The sequence below is a fragment of the Meleagris gallopavo genome, chromosome 15 (assembly GCF_000146605.3).
Source record: "Meleagris gallopavo isolate NT-WF06-2002-E0010 breed Aviagen turkey brand Nicholas breeding stock chromosome 15, Turkey_5.1, whole genome shotgun sequence".
In the NCBI taxonomy this organism is placed as follows: Eukaryota; Metazoa; Chordata; class Aves; order Galliformes; family Phasianidae; genus Meleagris; species Meleagris gallopavo.
The window spans coordinates 1,733,659-1,749,455 of record NC_015025.2 but is presented as its reverse complement, the minus strand read 5'-3'; the positions used below and the strand labels follow the sequence as shown (position 1 = coordinate 1,749,455).

At 48.2% G+C, this 15,797-nt stretch overlaps 1 protein-coding gene across 1 annotated transcript in view; it reads right to left on the bottom strand.

Moving 5' to 3' along the window:
• SIL1 (SIL1 nucleotide exchange factor) overlaps positions 1 to 15,797 on the bottom strand; it is a 61,582-nt gene that overhangs the window by 36,327 nt on the left and 9,458 nt on the right. The window contains exons 3-4 of the mRNA XM_019620342.2: positions 3,373 to 3,487; positions 15 to 150 (exon numbers count right to left, since the gene is read on the bottom strand). Of these exons, the coding sequence (XP_019475887.1) occupies positions 15 to 150; positions 3,373 to 3,477 (241 nt within the window). The 5' untranslated portion in view covers positions 3,478 to 3,487. The remainder of the gene's footprint in view (positions 1 to 14; positions 151 to 3,372; positions 3,488 to 15,797) is intronic.

Genomic DNA, 15,797 nt, shown 5'->3' with positions numbered 1-15,797 from the left:
CTACAATTAGTTACCTGGACGCACAGCTTGCCACTGACGTGTCGGGTAAAACACTTCCAGGTCCTCGGGATCAGCATCATCATCTGTTATTGGCTCTTTCCCGCTGTCATCTTTTATGTCGCTCTCTTCTATTTTTGTAAGGGCAAATTCCTTTTGGACAGAAGAGATTCAGCTCATTAGCAATCGCATCTGGGTAATTCAGTGCCGGCTGAGAATACCAAATTTTTCCCTCGCCAGCAGATTTTTTTTTTGACATCCAAGATTCTTTCCACATGGTTAAATTTAGATTTAAAGTATATTAAAGGTTAAACATGCATAACTAGCATGACATTTGTGCTGAACAAAGCAACGCAGCTTATTTCCTATTCCAGTGCAGGCTGCAGGCTTAAAACAAGCTTCTGCAGAGCCTCACCTATCTTATGGCTGGAGCCACGAGCCCTGACTATTATTAGGCTTGTGTAACGTTGTCGGACCCTGTTTTCCCTTGCCTAAAAATATGTCAAACTTCAAACTTTTTCAGCTGAAATTTTCCACACTACTGGAACGCCTCAAGATTTATTTTTTTTTTTTCCCTTAAATGCACTTATTTCAGGCTTGGAGAAGATTTCAACCAAAATAGTTCAGCTATTTCCAAAATAGGACACATGAAAACACACCGACCGGCCCGCGCGATGAAGACACAAGCATCCTCCTCTTTGCACACACCAGTGCCCTACAAGCCCTTTCAGACAGTAAGGCAGTGCTCTACACACCACTCACCTTGCAACTGCTGCATGTGGACACAGAGGTGTGGTAGAGCAGTTAGCAGGAGAGGCATGGCATTGTACAAAGGGAAAAACAGGGATGAAAAGCAGGAAAAAAAATCCTTGCCCCCTAGGGAAAGCTCAGTATTCACTGCAAGGTCTCCCTAGGGAGCTGGTGGGAGTCACCACAAACCTCAAAGGACAAAATTATTCAGAGTGCACAGCAAGCAACAGCCTCGTACTATCTCACAGCAGACTATTAAGTGCTTGGGAAGCTGGGTTTTGCTATTCTGGTTTTCACAGGAACAGATAACCCAGTCCAGGCTAATCATCCAGATAGCTCTGTTTCCATTGCAGGGAGCATTATCTGCTTCTGATATTGCCAAGAATGACACCACAGAATAATTTCAAATAACCAGTCCATAGGGAAAGACGATTCCTAATTGTTGGCAATTAGAATAAGAGTTACAGCCAGCTCACTTCATGAAGCGTTGTGATATTAAATCTTACAATATTTTCACAGAGGGGAAAGAAAAAACACAAGATAATTAAGAAGTTAACTGGAAGTTTCAGGCCATGTTCTGCCTTCACTCCTTTCACTCCTTGGAAAAAAGTGTGTATGTTTACTGGCAGAATCTGGAAGCTTTGCATATAAATATCTGTTATCTAGCTGAGGAGAGTATTTCTGAGCAAGAGAAACAGCAGCCTGAGCAAAACACATCCAATTAGCCATGATAGTGGTAACACATTAGAATGGTTGACAAATCTATAGAATGTTTTCATTTTGCCTGTCAAAAGGGATTGAAACTTCAGAAATCCACTGGAAAAACAGAGCTAAACTCCTGCTTTCGCTCAGTGCATTAAAGGCTTGAAATTGTTAAGATTATGACAAATGGTTAAAGCTCAGTAACAATCATAAACATAAAAAGCCAGATTCTACCGATGAAAATCAATGTTAACATTTTCTGAGCCCAGACTCAACAGGACTGAAATAAATGAGTGAGTGCAGTTATTACTTAGCTTATTTGCACTGCTATATTATTATCCAAGAGGGACTTACCCATCCAGTCCATTGTAAATTTGCTGACAGGCCTCTGACTGTTCTATCTGTTGGAACACTTAATGGAGATGGCTGATGTTTACGGCCTCTGCTCAAGAGAAAGGCCCTGGTCTAAATGTTCTACATGGGTAGAAGGACGTGTCTTGGCCTGTTCAAATGTAACTGTCATAGTTTGGCCCCAAATTGCTTTGCAATACCCTGTATGTCATCAACATCTCCAGAGTGGTGAAAAAAGGCAGCACCACACATTTATGCAGTGACAAGCCACATCATTATGCAGAATCCTTTTTGGTTTGTTTTCACAATTTAAACAGTATGAAGATGTTGAGGAAACGGAAATTTCCTTAAAGGTAAAAAATCCTCCTTCCTTTGATCACTTTCAATCCACTACAATAAGCTGAGGACACTCAGCAGGGACAGCTGAGACAACCTGCAGCTTGTTCTCAGGGATGCAGCCACCACAGAGCCAATGCAAAGGGAGCACAGGAAAAGGGGATCTGAGAGGTAACCACCTACTGAGCTGATGGGACACGTGGTCTTCCACGTCAGGCTGCCTGCCAGCTCAGGTGGCACTGGGTGGCTGTCCCAACACTTGTTCCCCAGCTTTTTACTGCAGCTGAGCTGACTCCACCTCCAGCCTCCTCCCTGCCCTCTCTGCCACGAAGACAAATTATCACACCGGTACCTGACTCCACACGGATCCTGGGCCTTCAGAGCACATACTTTAATCTGCCCCTCACATATGTTCCAGTTAATAGCACAGCCCACACAACCAACAGACCAGCAAGCTGCGACACATTAGGCAGGAGCGAGCATCCAGGGACATGGGAGGCCAGTAATCCCCTATGTGGGTGTTGCTGCAGAAATCAATTTTAAGCCATAGCATAAATTAAGCTAAATAAAAACCCACACACAAAATCAAACATCCAAACAAACAAAACTCCACTCTGCACTGCTACAGTGTCCTTCATACAAGCACCTGGAGGAAACTTTCCAGATTTGATCTGGCAGGGCTGGGCACCTGGGCTCAGAAGCAAAAAGGGGGTAACTCTGCACACCTAGCCAAGTGCAAAGGGCAGACAGCTTCCACCTACCGCAGCCACAGCTTCAAAGTACCACAAGTAGCAAAATGTGAGCAAGTGAGACATGTGGACCCAAGAGGGTGCTCTTCTAAACCTGATCACTTGCAGTGACTCAACAGAGGCACAGCTAGCAGAATAACTGAGGCCATCTCCTCTTGCCACTAGTCCACATCATTAGCTCTGGCTCTTGGCACGGAGGAATATGCGACAGCCCCAACTAGAAAAAGTGACACCTAGCAAACGAGAGCTGCCCAAGAGCACAGCTCCCTTTGTGAACCCTTTTAGCTGACATTACAGTGGAATTCCTGAGGCCAAGGCAAAGTTTTCAGAAAGAAGCCCTTCTAAATTTTTTTTATTGATCAGCTATTGAGGAGGGAAGCAGTGACTGCTGTCAGACTCCGTGTGACATTACAGCATGACCAAGGGAGGTGTGACCCCACCAGAGAGGCTGAACAACCCTCTGCAAAGCTGGCACCCACACACTTACGGGAACTCTCTCGCTTCGGCTTGACCAGAAAAACCCTGCAGAAAGCAGTAGGAGCAGCAGGTTGACTTTGGCAACAGTGCAGGGGAGACCGGTCCAGTGAGACATTGCCACTCACCTGCAAAGCAAAGGAAAACAAAACCAAGAACACTTTAGAACAAATTCTCACAGGTTTCAGTGTTTTTTACACAATATTTTTCACACAGCACAGGTTCAGGACTGCGAGGTGGCAGGACACACCAGATCTAGGTGCTAGCTCACGGATCTCATCCACAGGGACACGAAAGCACAGGGTGCCGACTTTGCTGCTAATGGAGTTTATGGCAGGTAATGACAAAGCACTCTGCACTGACCCTGCAGGGGCTCACGTCTCCTGGAAAATATGAAGAGACTGCCGGGAAAAACAGAATTTGGTTGTGGTCCTGCTACAGTTTGTTTACAACATTTTACGGAGATGAACAAGATTTACTCAGCAGTTCCTGCAGCACGAGGCTTCCCCTGCCTGCCTTCGTGCTGGCCTTCCCACTCCGTGCACCAGGCTGGCTCTGCTCGTGCTGCAGAGGGACACGGCACCCACACAGCAAGCACATGGGCTCTGGGCAGAAGCAGGCCAGCAGCCAGCCTGGTCTGGAGCTGCAGGTTTATTTACCCATTAAAGGTACAACCACGCTCGCAGTGTGCAGCTCAGCCCGCCTGTCCTCGCGCTGGGTGGGGAGGGGAGCAGGCTGCCAGCATGCAGGCTGGAGAAGTATTTCCTTTGATTGGCTCTAAATTTACACGCTGCTAAATTAAACTAAATGAGGTCTTTTGAAAGAAGATGGGACTGATTAGTTCCGTTCAAACACTCCTTCATTACTCATCCCTCCATCAAGCCCGCTCCTACTCCTATCCAGGTTTTAAAGAATTTCCTCCCATACACGCAGTCCTAAATATCTTTCTCCCTCTGTTGTCCATCAGGATGGCAAACAGCATCACAGTTTTTCTCTCCTCGTGCAACCACCTTCTACTTCCACAAAATCAAAAATAAGCTTTAAACAGAGCTGCCAGGACCAAATCTATCAGCTCTTTCCTCAGCCAAACTTTCCCTGATGCCAGCGAGGCTTGCACCTGAATTGGCACCTGCACGAGCCTGGGCCCACGAAAGCTCCTGCTCCGTTCCACCTGGCCTGCTGCACATGGGAAGCCTGGATGCTGGGGAACCACAGGTGCACCTGACACCAGCTCCTGCCAAAGGAGAAGGACAAGGAACAGCAGCTTCTATCTTGGAAGCTCACCAGCGCTCAGTGGAATTATTTTTTTTAATGTTCTTCCCCACCTATGAACTTGTGTAATTGCTTTTGGAGTCAGTGTAGCCCAACATCTTTCTTTGATAGTCTCCTCATTTCTAACAAGGCAAAGAATCACACCAAGGAAGGTGGCAAAGTCAACCTGTGGCCAAAATCCACACTTCTCACTTAGGATGCTGCCAAATGCAACATAGCTACAACTAAAACCCACAGAACTACTTGTAGGCTCAAAATCCATCAGCTCTCAGCAAGTGTATGTGCCCTTCCAGCCAATGCCACACTCAGGCCCTCAGACTGACAAAGACAAAAGGTTCCCCCCCTACTCACATGCTGATTTTTACATAGGAAACATGTTGTTCTCCTAATATTAGTGGCAAAAAAAAAAAAAAAAGTAAGGCAAAGGTGGGATAATGAAAAATTGATGTATCCTGAACATTTCACCTGCAAGTGTGGAAACAAAAAGAGAAAAGAAGAAAAAGAAATTCAACAAAGCAGTGGTTGAAAGAAAATGCACACTCCCATATAAATAGAGCTCACGTGTACCGAGGAGGCTGGTAGCAAATGACAGCACAGCCTCTTTAAAGCCTACAACCTCATGCTTGCCTGGAACACGACACCTGCACAACAATCAGCAGTCTGCCTCGGTCCCAGGTAGGCAGGAGGAGCTAACGTGAAACCTGGGGGTTTGAAGCTCCTGGAGAGAAGCCCAAGCTCACGCCTCGTTGTAAGGCAGACGTAAGCAGACGGTGTGAGAGAACTTCCAAATGGGGTATTACATACATACAAAGCATTTTTGGACACAGCCCTGCAGCTGGCAAAGCAGAAGGAATGGTAACTGTGACCCCACCTGCACAGAGAGCGCTGGCCCTGATTTACAGATGTCATTTTGGGATGCAGCAGCACCCACATACAGCTGTGGTCCATCAGTTATCAGTTCTATCCCAGCTGTAGGATGCCCACCCCTGCCAATTCCCCTGGCAAGGAGCAGGGCCTTATTTTTACAATCTTCCTCTTCTTGTGGTTGAAAATCATGTAATTGGGGAAGAGCAAAGGGTCATCCTCAAAGAGGTGCCAGCTCCTGGCAGCATCCCCTTGTAACAGCAGGCAGTGAGCCCTGCGCAGAGCTCGGCACCAGCTTTGCAGCACAGAGCAGTTGTGCCCCACGGCTCCAGAAAGGCTCCCTGCACCAGTGGCTGCAGAAACCCTAACATCCCCACTGCCTTCTCTGCTCCAAGAGATATTTTACTCATTTCACTCGCTAGCTGCACATCAGTAAGTGCTGCACAGCCCCGCAAATGCAGTTGCTGTAGTCATAGGTGACAGTTCAAAGGAAGTCAGTAACAGGAACATATTTCATTAATGCCTTCTGCTGCTGGGAATGCACCACTCTTTCATGTCCTAACTCAAAGCGTGTACTGCGCACACTGTGTCACTTCAATAAATCTATCCAAAGCCTCATCTGAATTCTGATCAGCTGCTTCATAAGAGCACACAAACATCTCCGAGAGCTCCCCAGCTCGTGCTCTGTTTTATGGCCAAGAGGAAGCAATAACAATAAGCTAATCCTTGTCCTCATCTAGGGATCAAGGGTGCAGCATGGGAATTGTAAGCCTGACAAAACAGTGTGAAAATTTACTAGTTTCAGGCTCGGTACCTGTGCAGTCAGCCTTCATTGAGACGGCCAGTGATAAGGATATGGACCCCAGCGCTTCGTGTCTACAAGCAGAAATTTATATAAAGTTCCTCTTGCTGAGCAGAAGGCAGCAGGGAGAGTGATCAGACCATGAAAGGCACCAAGGAATACATCCCAGAAACCCTTCAGCTGAACTGGTGACACACGCTAAGCACCCAGCACTTAGGTTCGAGCCAAAGTTTGACTGCCAGTAATAAACAGTTCAGAAAATTGCTTTAAAGACAGCTGTGTAAATTGGGATGCTGGACTGAGGGGATGCACTCAGGACAGCAGATGCTGCAGTGCCACGTCACAAGATCCTTGTTCAAACACAGCATTGTTTCAATGACACTGCATCCGTGGCCAAGGCCAGTGTGACATGCGAGGTGATGTGGAACCACAACAGAGAAAGAAAAGGAAATTCAGCTGATCCAACCTAAAATTTTCTTTCTTTGAGCAATAGGGTTCCCAGATCCACAGTGAGCACCCATTTCTGTTGATTTGCTGAAGAGTGGAGGAGCAGAGAGACGTCTCAGAAGCAGCCCAGGGTTAGCAGTGCCTCCTCTTCTGACAAGCTGTGCAGCTGCATGGACAGGAGGAAGAGGAAGGTTTTATCTGAAATCCAGCTTTAATGAATGAAAGGAGACGTCTGTGGACAACCAGAGCGACCACAACACATGTTTTGCCACTGCTGCATATGTGGCAGGACGCTCCTTTCCTCAGCTCTGCCATGGAGCAAAGGGATGCTCCTGTAAGGTGCACGCAAAGCCAATCAACAATTCACACTAAGAAATCTGTGATTTATCACATCCTGCTCCTTAAAGGTATCAACAGACTGCTCACAGGTGACACAGTTGTGCTGACCGACTCAGTCGCTTATGAATGGTCTGGGTAAGGTCCTCCTCAGTGGCACAGGTAAGCTATTCACCAGTCAACAGCCTGCTACTCATGGACCAGCAGCCTTCAGGAACACACTGCTGCTCTCACATCAGCCAGGAAGAGCAGCTCCCAGCTCGGAGAGCTCCTGCTGGCTGGTCCAGGGGTGCTGCCTGGCAGAGAAGTCTGATGTCATCAGACAGAACATGAGAGATCAACAGCATCCTCGACTGTGGCTCATCAGTGGGTGAAATTAATCATAAAAGTACCATCCCTTGTCAATTTGACAAGTGTACTTATCCTCTGCTTCAGTATGCTCATGTTTAAACTGTTTGTGTTTCATTTAGTTGCTCACGTTCGAATTGTTCACATTTTGCTTATTGTGCTCACGTTTAAATCATTTATACTTTGCTTAGAAATAGATGCTTCTGTAGTTAAGTTCCACTGCTCCAGTAAAATCACTGAGCATTTGGTTTGCTGTCACTTTGTTGTCAGGTATCCAGAGAACGCTGTTGTCCTCTCACAGTGCACTTCTCCCTTTGCTTCAATCCGATGGGCACAGCCCTCACCTCCAAACAGACACGTGGGGTCGTTCTGCAAATAGAGCCATTCTCTTGTGACCAGGATAAGACAGAGCAGCCTACAAACACCTGTGTCTTGGTGGACACAGGCCCAAGTGATTGTGTATCTGCTTAACAGATCACAGTTCTGAAGCTCCACCTCAGCTCTCCACCCTCTGACACTGCATTGCAGCCTCTGGCATCAAGCACGGGATTTCTTGGATATCACCAGGTGGGAGCCACAAGGAAACAATCTGCCTGTATTAAAAACCCGGAGGCTCTTATAAGAGAGAAAAGGCACTGTCTTTCCAAATGTGCCTACTTGCCAGTGGCAACCTGCAGTGTGTTCCAGCATGGAGGACTCAGTGGGAAGATGCCAGCCAAAGAGCAAGAAGCTGAATGAACCTCAAGGAGCAACTAACCCTCATTCCCTGTCTTTGCAAGATGGCTGCTGGAATTTGCACAAAACGTCCCTTGCGGGAACATGCCCAAAGCTTTTTTGTCAGACAGGTCCCGAGCAGCAGTACTCCCAAAAGGAAGCAGGAGTAAAGCTTCCTTCTACATAAAGCCAAGGTTATAATGTCAAGAGTCTCATCCCAGTGAGACACTGTGACGTCCCCAGCTCCATGCAGAGCCCCATCGCTCTGACAGCCACCAGCCCCTGCCCGAGGGACGACCTCAGCACAGTGCCTCACACACAGCTAACAGGACAGCATGCACAGCCTGTCTGCAAACACCTCACCCCACGCCAGATTTCAGGATGGAATGAAGTTGCGTACAGATAGTCCTATTGATATCACTTAATAAACCACTTCTAAAACATTTATTCTTCTTGCTTGCTCCTCATCACTTACTCCTACCAGGACTGTGCTGTGGTGTGTTGAAAGCACTCCTACGCAACGAAGAGGTAGTGGGAACACCTTGCCATATCTGCAGCCTACAGAGAGCCCACACAGCAAGGAGGCTGTGCTTCTAGGTTTACACAAATAAGTAACAAGAGGGACTCTGCTGCTCGGGCACAGATTGCCCTGGGACAGCAAGTCCTGCTCTTCAGTGGGTCCGAATCTGGACGACTACATGGAGAGAAACGTAAAAATCAGCCATGAGGTCACTTGGGTAACTTCTCTCTGGATGGACCTCGCAGGGAAATTCAAGTCCCAGATGCTTGGCTGAAACCTCCCTTCTCCGTGGAATCTGGCAAGGACAGAACCAACCCAGGACACAAGAGATCTCTGGGCACAGGTCTGCAGAGTGTGGGACTTGGACAGATGATGGCAGGGCAGCCAAGAGACCAGAGAGCTCCACCACGCTCTGTCCCACACCGTGCCCCAGAAGGGCTGGCTGCCAGGCTGCTGCAGACACCCCAAAGAAGCTCTCCACTTCATCCTGCACCATCCCACAAGCAAAGTTGTACAGGGAAGACAAGGGCAACCATAGTAGAAATGTGTGCTTACACAGCCTGGCACCTACTGTTGCATCATGCAATCTTTACAGCCACTATTAATAATTTACAACAATAAATATGAATAGCCCCTGCAGGCCTAGCCTTCAGCTAACATTAGCAGTCAACCCCTCTAACAGCTGCAATACCACCTAACACTGCTCTGCCCTACACCGACGTAACTGAGAGCAGAGAGGGAATCTCTCCAGCACTGCAGGCACCCAGGCTCAGAGCAGAGAGGTCTGTAAGGCATCAGTCCTCCTGAGCCAGCATTGCCTGGGACAGCCAAGGAGGCGAAAGAAATCTCCAGTTTACCTTCTGTAAGAACTGCTCCTCCAGGCCTGCATCCTGAGGAATGAGCATCCCCCCCAGCCAAAGCTTCCTCACCATACATAAAACCTCCTCACTATCTCATTTTTCATCCAAGATGTCACATTACTTCCTGCTACTATATTTACTCCAATCATACCATATGCACAGATAAAGTCTGCTCTGCTCTGTCTGCGACCACAGCACCAGTGTGAGACCCACCACCACGTGCAGTACTGATGCCCAGCACATGGTGATGCTGAGGATGACAGGGAGGAGTGCTGAAGCAAGCGATGGAAGCTGCTGCTCAGCTCCATCATCCTGATGATCCCAGCAGACACATCTGCAACACTGACAGCCCTAACCAGGAGCATTCTTTGAAACCTAATTAGTTACTTAAATAGCACTGTCTATACAAATGGCATACAGCTTAACACTGAACATCATTTAGTCTATTTATTAAATTTACTTCATAAATTCATTCAGAAACTTCAGCATTCACAGAAAATGCAGCTCTCTAGAGGGCAAGGGCATAGCTTCGTTCTCTGGATGCCTGAAGCCCAAGCAGGGCTGTGATATGCCCTGTGCCAGCCCACAGCTCATTAACAGCAACTACAGAGGGTCTGGCCTGCTGCACAGCGCATTGTGGAGCGTGCAGAACCAGAACACACCTCAGAGATCAGAGAACTGAATTTATCATTTATTATTGATAAATAACAAATGTATTCAACGTTACGACAGCTCTGCGCCTGCCTGCACACACGCCTGACATTCTCGCTCAGCACTGTCAGGGCTAAAGCTTGAATCAGAGCACAGGAGCACACATTTCTACCAGCTTAGGATTTGTCCACAGAGAGGAGAAGCACAGAAGATCTTTGGGACAAACATCTTCCTGAAGATGAATGCAGGAGGAGCTGGAGCTCACACTGCACAGCCTGTGCTCCAACCTGCTGCATTGCTGACCGCTGCCCGTGCCAAAACCCTCTGCCAAACGTGTCACAACAAACAGCATCCCTCTGCCTCGCCTTTCCCCATCCTCCCAAACATCAGTCAGAAATGCCTCTCCTGCCTGTGCCTGTTCCCTTCTCCTGTTCCTTGCTGCAGTTCCCCACGCACTGCTCAAGATGAAGTGGTTTTTCCATCCTAGTTGTACCTATCATTTCCACCAGCTCCTACTTGCCTCAGCTCAGACTAACCACCCCAAAGAGAGCTCATGTTGGAGAACTGGGGCTCTTTCCAACATGAAGAAAACAGCACTAGGCAGCTCTCACGGCTCGGGCAATCCCAGCCTGTCTGGGAACAGCCTTTTGTGCTTTCCACATTCACTCTCACAGCTCTCACATTGAGTAATAATCCCCTATCCCTCTCCAGATATTGGCTTCTCAATAAAGAGACTCAGTTAAAAGATAAAAAATTAGAAATGAGCAATGCTAATATCACAAGAGCATGTGCCAGCCTGCACACTGATGCTGCTACCCCTGCACTGCCAGCCCTGGTGCAGTTGGTACAGAAGCCACCCGCATGATGGTTCCCACACTCCCACGGAGGCATTTCCCACCTAGATTAAATAACAAGCCTTGCTCCCCAAACACAAGAGCTCTCACTCTGAAGCGAAAGCAGGAGAATGGCCAGTCAGCAGCAGGTAGCACTTGTTAAGCAATTTTTTTATTTTTTTATTTTTTTGAAGGAAAAAAATTAAAATTGCAAAGAGCTGCAAAGACTGCAAATGTAAAACTAAAGGCATAGACAGGGGAAGCTAAAAGAGAAGGTAATTCCTCCCCGTTCCGGTACTCCATCACCTGCCACCTCCACTTTGGGGATGTTCTTTGCCTTCCTGTCTGTGAGGTGCCTACAGACAGACAGGTGCTGACACCACTACGAGGATCAGGATGCTCTGCTCTCTGCTGGTTCCTGGGCACTGTTTGAAGCATAATAAAAAAAATCAGGGAAGATGGAAGGAAACTGCCTGCACACAATGCACCGTCAACTGCAAAAAGTCCACAACTTAAAAATACTTTTCTTCTCTGATCTCTTGTCAGATGGAGCTATTTTAGGTGTTTCTTACAGCGATGCATGGAAAAAACAGATCGAAATACGACAGTGCAGCATCCTTTTAATTATAGCTATCAGTGCCTCACAGCTGTCACAGCCCCTCCAGCTCTTCTTCCAGAAAACACTTGGAGCAATCGCTTGGGTGCCGCAGAATCGCCCCGACCCAGCACACCCACGGCACCCCATGAGGCAGATGCAGACTGAGTGCTCAGTGATCAGCAGTTTTACAGATCCCCTGGGGGACCCACTGCGTTACCAGACAGCTCTCACCATCCACACAGCTCTGACCTTCCCATGCAGTCTTGCTTTTCGCCTTATCAGCCTCCTCTATGCAGAGCTTTGATCCACCGAGTGACTCCAGGCTCAGAGACCTTCTTTCCTTTTGCTGTCCAGACATGAAGGACGCTGAGTTCGGGTTCCTGAACACCTGTGCTTCAGACAGGTGGGCTTTGATGCTGTACCAAGAGCTGGTCTCTGCAATTCCTCCGGTCTCTTCAAACACCAGCAGAGTCCATGGCTTGCGATCTGTGCAAAAGAGTGTTTTTCCTGAGGAAGGGGAAGGAAAGCCACGAAAGTGCTCGTCTCCATCTTGTCACTGCAGAACACGCTGTATTGATGCTTCAAAGAGCTCCTCAATCTTAAATCCTTATGACACGGTGACAAATCAGGGAATCTGCCTCTGTATGGCTCACAAATCCCAGCAGGTGTTGTGAGACAGCAGTGCAGCAAACACCTTGGCCACCATGAGGTCACTGTGCTCTCAGGGCTGCCGGGTACGGCTGGGTCCGTGTGGATGCTCTCCGTAGGAAGGTTCCAGCACACACTGCAATGGCCACAAGAGCTGCGAGTCTAGGATGCAGCTGTGCAGAACACAGGCACAGAAAGGCCCTCAGCAAGGAGCACATCTCCAGGTCCCTGCACACACCTGGGGGAAAGGAAGGGGAGGGACAGCAGCCTGTGCCTAAAGCACAGTTCTGAAGAAAGGAGCGCGCGCAGCAACTTCCTCCTCTGACAGGGAACATTCTGAGCAGCTTCCTCTCCATCCTGGTGGTGCCGCACACTCATCTTGCTCTACCACTCAGGGAAACAGGCAATCCATGGCAGGACATGTTTGTACAGAGGGGGCTTCTCCCACTAAGACCACAGATTGCTGGCAACGTTTATCACGAGATGGACAAAACACTCTGCACGGCTTTTACATTAGCTGAAATTCTAAATGAAGCTGCCATGTGAACCAAGGCTGCTTCAGTGCTGGCCTCTGCAGTGACTCCCAGTGACCACAGATGGCACATGCCAAGACAAGCTTTGGCAGACTGATCCAGAGCGTGAGAAATCTCAGTACAACCAGAACCTGGCAGGGGTGGCTATTCACAAGGATAAGGGTTTGCAGCATCAGGGTCAGACAGCTCGCTTTGTCTAGGGCAAGGACCCTGCCATTTGTGCATTAAGCAGTTCCAACATTTATTCTACTTTACAGGAAGAAATAATTACAGTGGCCTCCAGTCTCCAACTGTTTGAGACCGTATTTAAAGAGCAAAAAGCAACCAAAGCAAACAGCATCTGTACAAAAATCTCCGAATTGGCTTTTAGTGCCCAGACAAAAGAGGGTCATCTGAGGAACCGCTTCCCTCATTGTCCTTTCTAATTTCTATTTCATAACAACAGCCGGGCACTGCGGGAAAAGCGCTGCAGGAGGCAAAACACTGCTTGGGTGGCTGAGCAGTCCGACCTCCGGCCTCAACCCAGCACTGCAGGTGTGTCACAACTGCCCACAGACCCACCTGCTCTGCTGCTTCTCTCTTTGCAGAGCTGAAAGCACTGAGCCAGTCCTGATTGGGCTCCATTGGACATGGAGGTGCCAGAGGAACTCACACACACACACACACACAAACACACACACACACAAACACACACACACACAAACACACACACACACAGCTCTCTCACAGGCATTTCTAGCAAGGATAACTCTCCTGGTAATCAAGCAGAGAGTCCTGTCTCGGAGGAGATTTACAGAGGGTTTTTTTCTCTTGAAAGCAATAATAGATGGACAACAAGAAAGAGACAAAATTAATGCACAGAGTAATTATGCCCCAGGTTGCAAATAAGAGTGATTCCTCACCCTGAGACAAGTCTGGAAAACAAGATTAAAATGCTTAGGGGACATATTCTTGAAACAGCAGGTAATAGAAGAGATAAAATGTATTTACAGTATCTCACAGGGGACGTGTACTTTTTAGGTAACATTACTAGATAGTAATTCTGCTGAGGAGAGTAATATTCCACTCCTCATTACGGAGTTAAAAGGGTGCCCAAAAGAAAAGCAACTTAACAAAGCATCCCTAATGGCAACTGGGTCCAGTTCCAGAAAGGCAGGCTTTGCCCAAAGTGCAACCAGAAACACAAAGAGCATCTGCAGGAACACTCAGTCTATAAGCAACATTAATAATCTATGCAAATAGCACAATTTAACAACAAGCAAAAAGAAGGCTGGGATGGGAAGCAGACTACAAAAGCTCTCCTGTGACGATGCTGTCTAGGAGGGCAGACGTGCCTTGCCCCACTTCCCCAGTGCCCACAGAACCAAGGCTGCCAGCTAACAAACTGCGCCTCAAGTGCCCACCAGCAGAAACAATTTGTCATGTGTCACATCAAATCAACTCTTATGAGACCACTGTACTCCCTGAAGCAGACGGCTGCCAAACTCCAAAAGAAAAATCCAAAAGAAAAACCCTTGGGTTTCCAAAAGAAAAAGCACTTGGGTCTAGTGCTGGCCAGTTCTAGACCCAAGTGCTCACAAAGACCAGAACACTTTTTGTTTTTAAAACACATCAGCACAAGGCAATCTGTTCCTGCACAGCACCTCCTCTGTGAGGCAGACACCAGTAGTATCCATTACTAAAAAGAACGTGGATTTTAAATCATCACTCTGGGCTGAAGCTCCTTATAACACAGAGACTTCATGTTCCTCATCCAGCAGCACAACATTTCACTCATCCCAGGGAATCATTATGAAGGCTAATGTTGGTAGACAAGCCTCAGTAACGTGAAGTGCTGCCAGCCTGCAGTGAGTTATCATCCATCTGAGCAAGCGCTGCTCCTTCCCAGCCAGCCTCACACTCTCCCCCTCCTTCACTTCAGCTTCTTTCCTCCATCCCTCATTCCTCCTCAGCTCCTTCCCATCCAGGGCACGTTTTCTCCTCTCCTACCCTTCTCCTGCTCACCCTGCAACCACAACACAGGTCCCCAGAGAGTACACCAGTGCCTTTTAGAGAGGGTGATACTGCAATGACAAAGCCAAAACACGCTTGGAAACCTTCTAAGCATGAGTAGGGATTTCAGTTCCTCTTCCCTGGCCAAACCTTAAAGTGAGAAGCACTACCCTGCCCACTTGGCTGCTCACCAAGGGTCAGCATCACTTTGTTCCTGTTCTAGAACCCTTTTTTGGGTGAATTCCCAAACACTACCTGTACCCTGGCCTCAACCGAGGCCTCACAGCACAGCCCCTGCAGGTCCCATTCTGCTGCACAACCCTGCACGCTCCACTGAAGCCCAGGCCCTGGCTCCCCCATGTTGCCTCTGCCACAGGGATCAGTCCCACAGACTTGCCCTTCTTTGCTTCTGCCTGCAGTATTTTTGCCACACCATTTCCCACATTCAACTAGCAGGTGCCAAAATGGCACAAGAGGTCCCACTCCATTCCCAGCTCAGCAGCTCCATCCCTGAGCTCTGCGAGGACACACTGCTGAGCTCCCACTTCAGTCAGCAAAGGCTGTTCAGGACCCAGGGCCAGCCAGCACAGCCTCAGCATGGCTACAGCAGCCCTACAGAAATCCAAACCACCCATCCGCCCCTGCAAACACCTTGAGAGCTGTAAGAGGGCAAATTTCCCAGCCCAGGACTCATCTGCCAGCTCCAGAAGTTCCACGCCCACAGGCTTCAAGTGCTGTTACCCATCTGAGACCAATCACAGACAAAAATCTCTCCTGCTGCAGGAGATGAACACTGGCCCCAGAAAAGTCTGTCTGCAGGAGGCCTGAGGTGGACAGAAAGCTTTATAACCCACAAAGGAGGCTGGTTTATTTCAAAGTGAGAGCGAATGGGAGAAAGGTAAGAGATCTAAAGGAAAGATGAGAGAAGTAGGAGACACTGCCTCCAGTCACCAGAAAGCAGTGTCTGTCCCAAAATCCTACAACAGAGCCTTGACTGACACTACACATAAACAAAAAAAA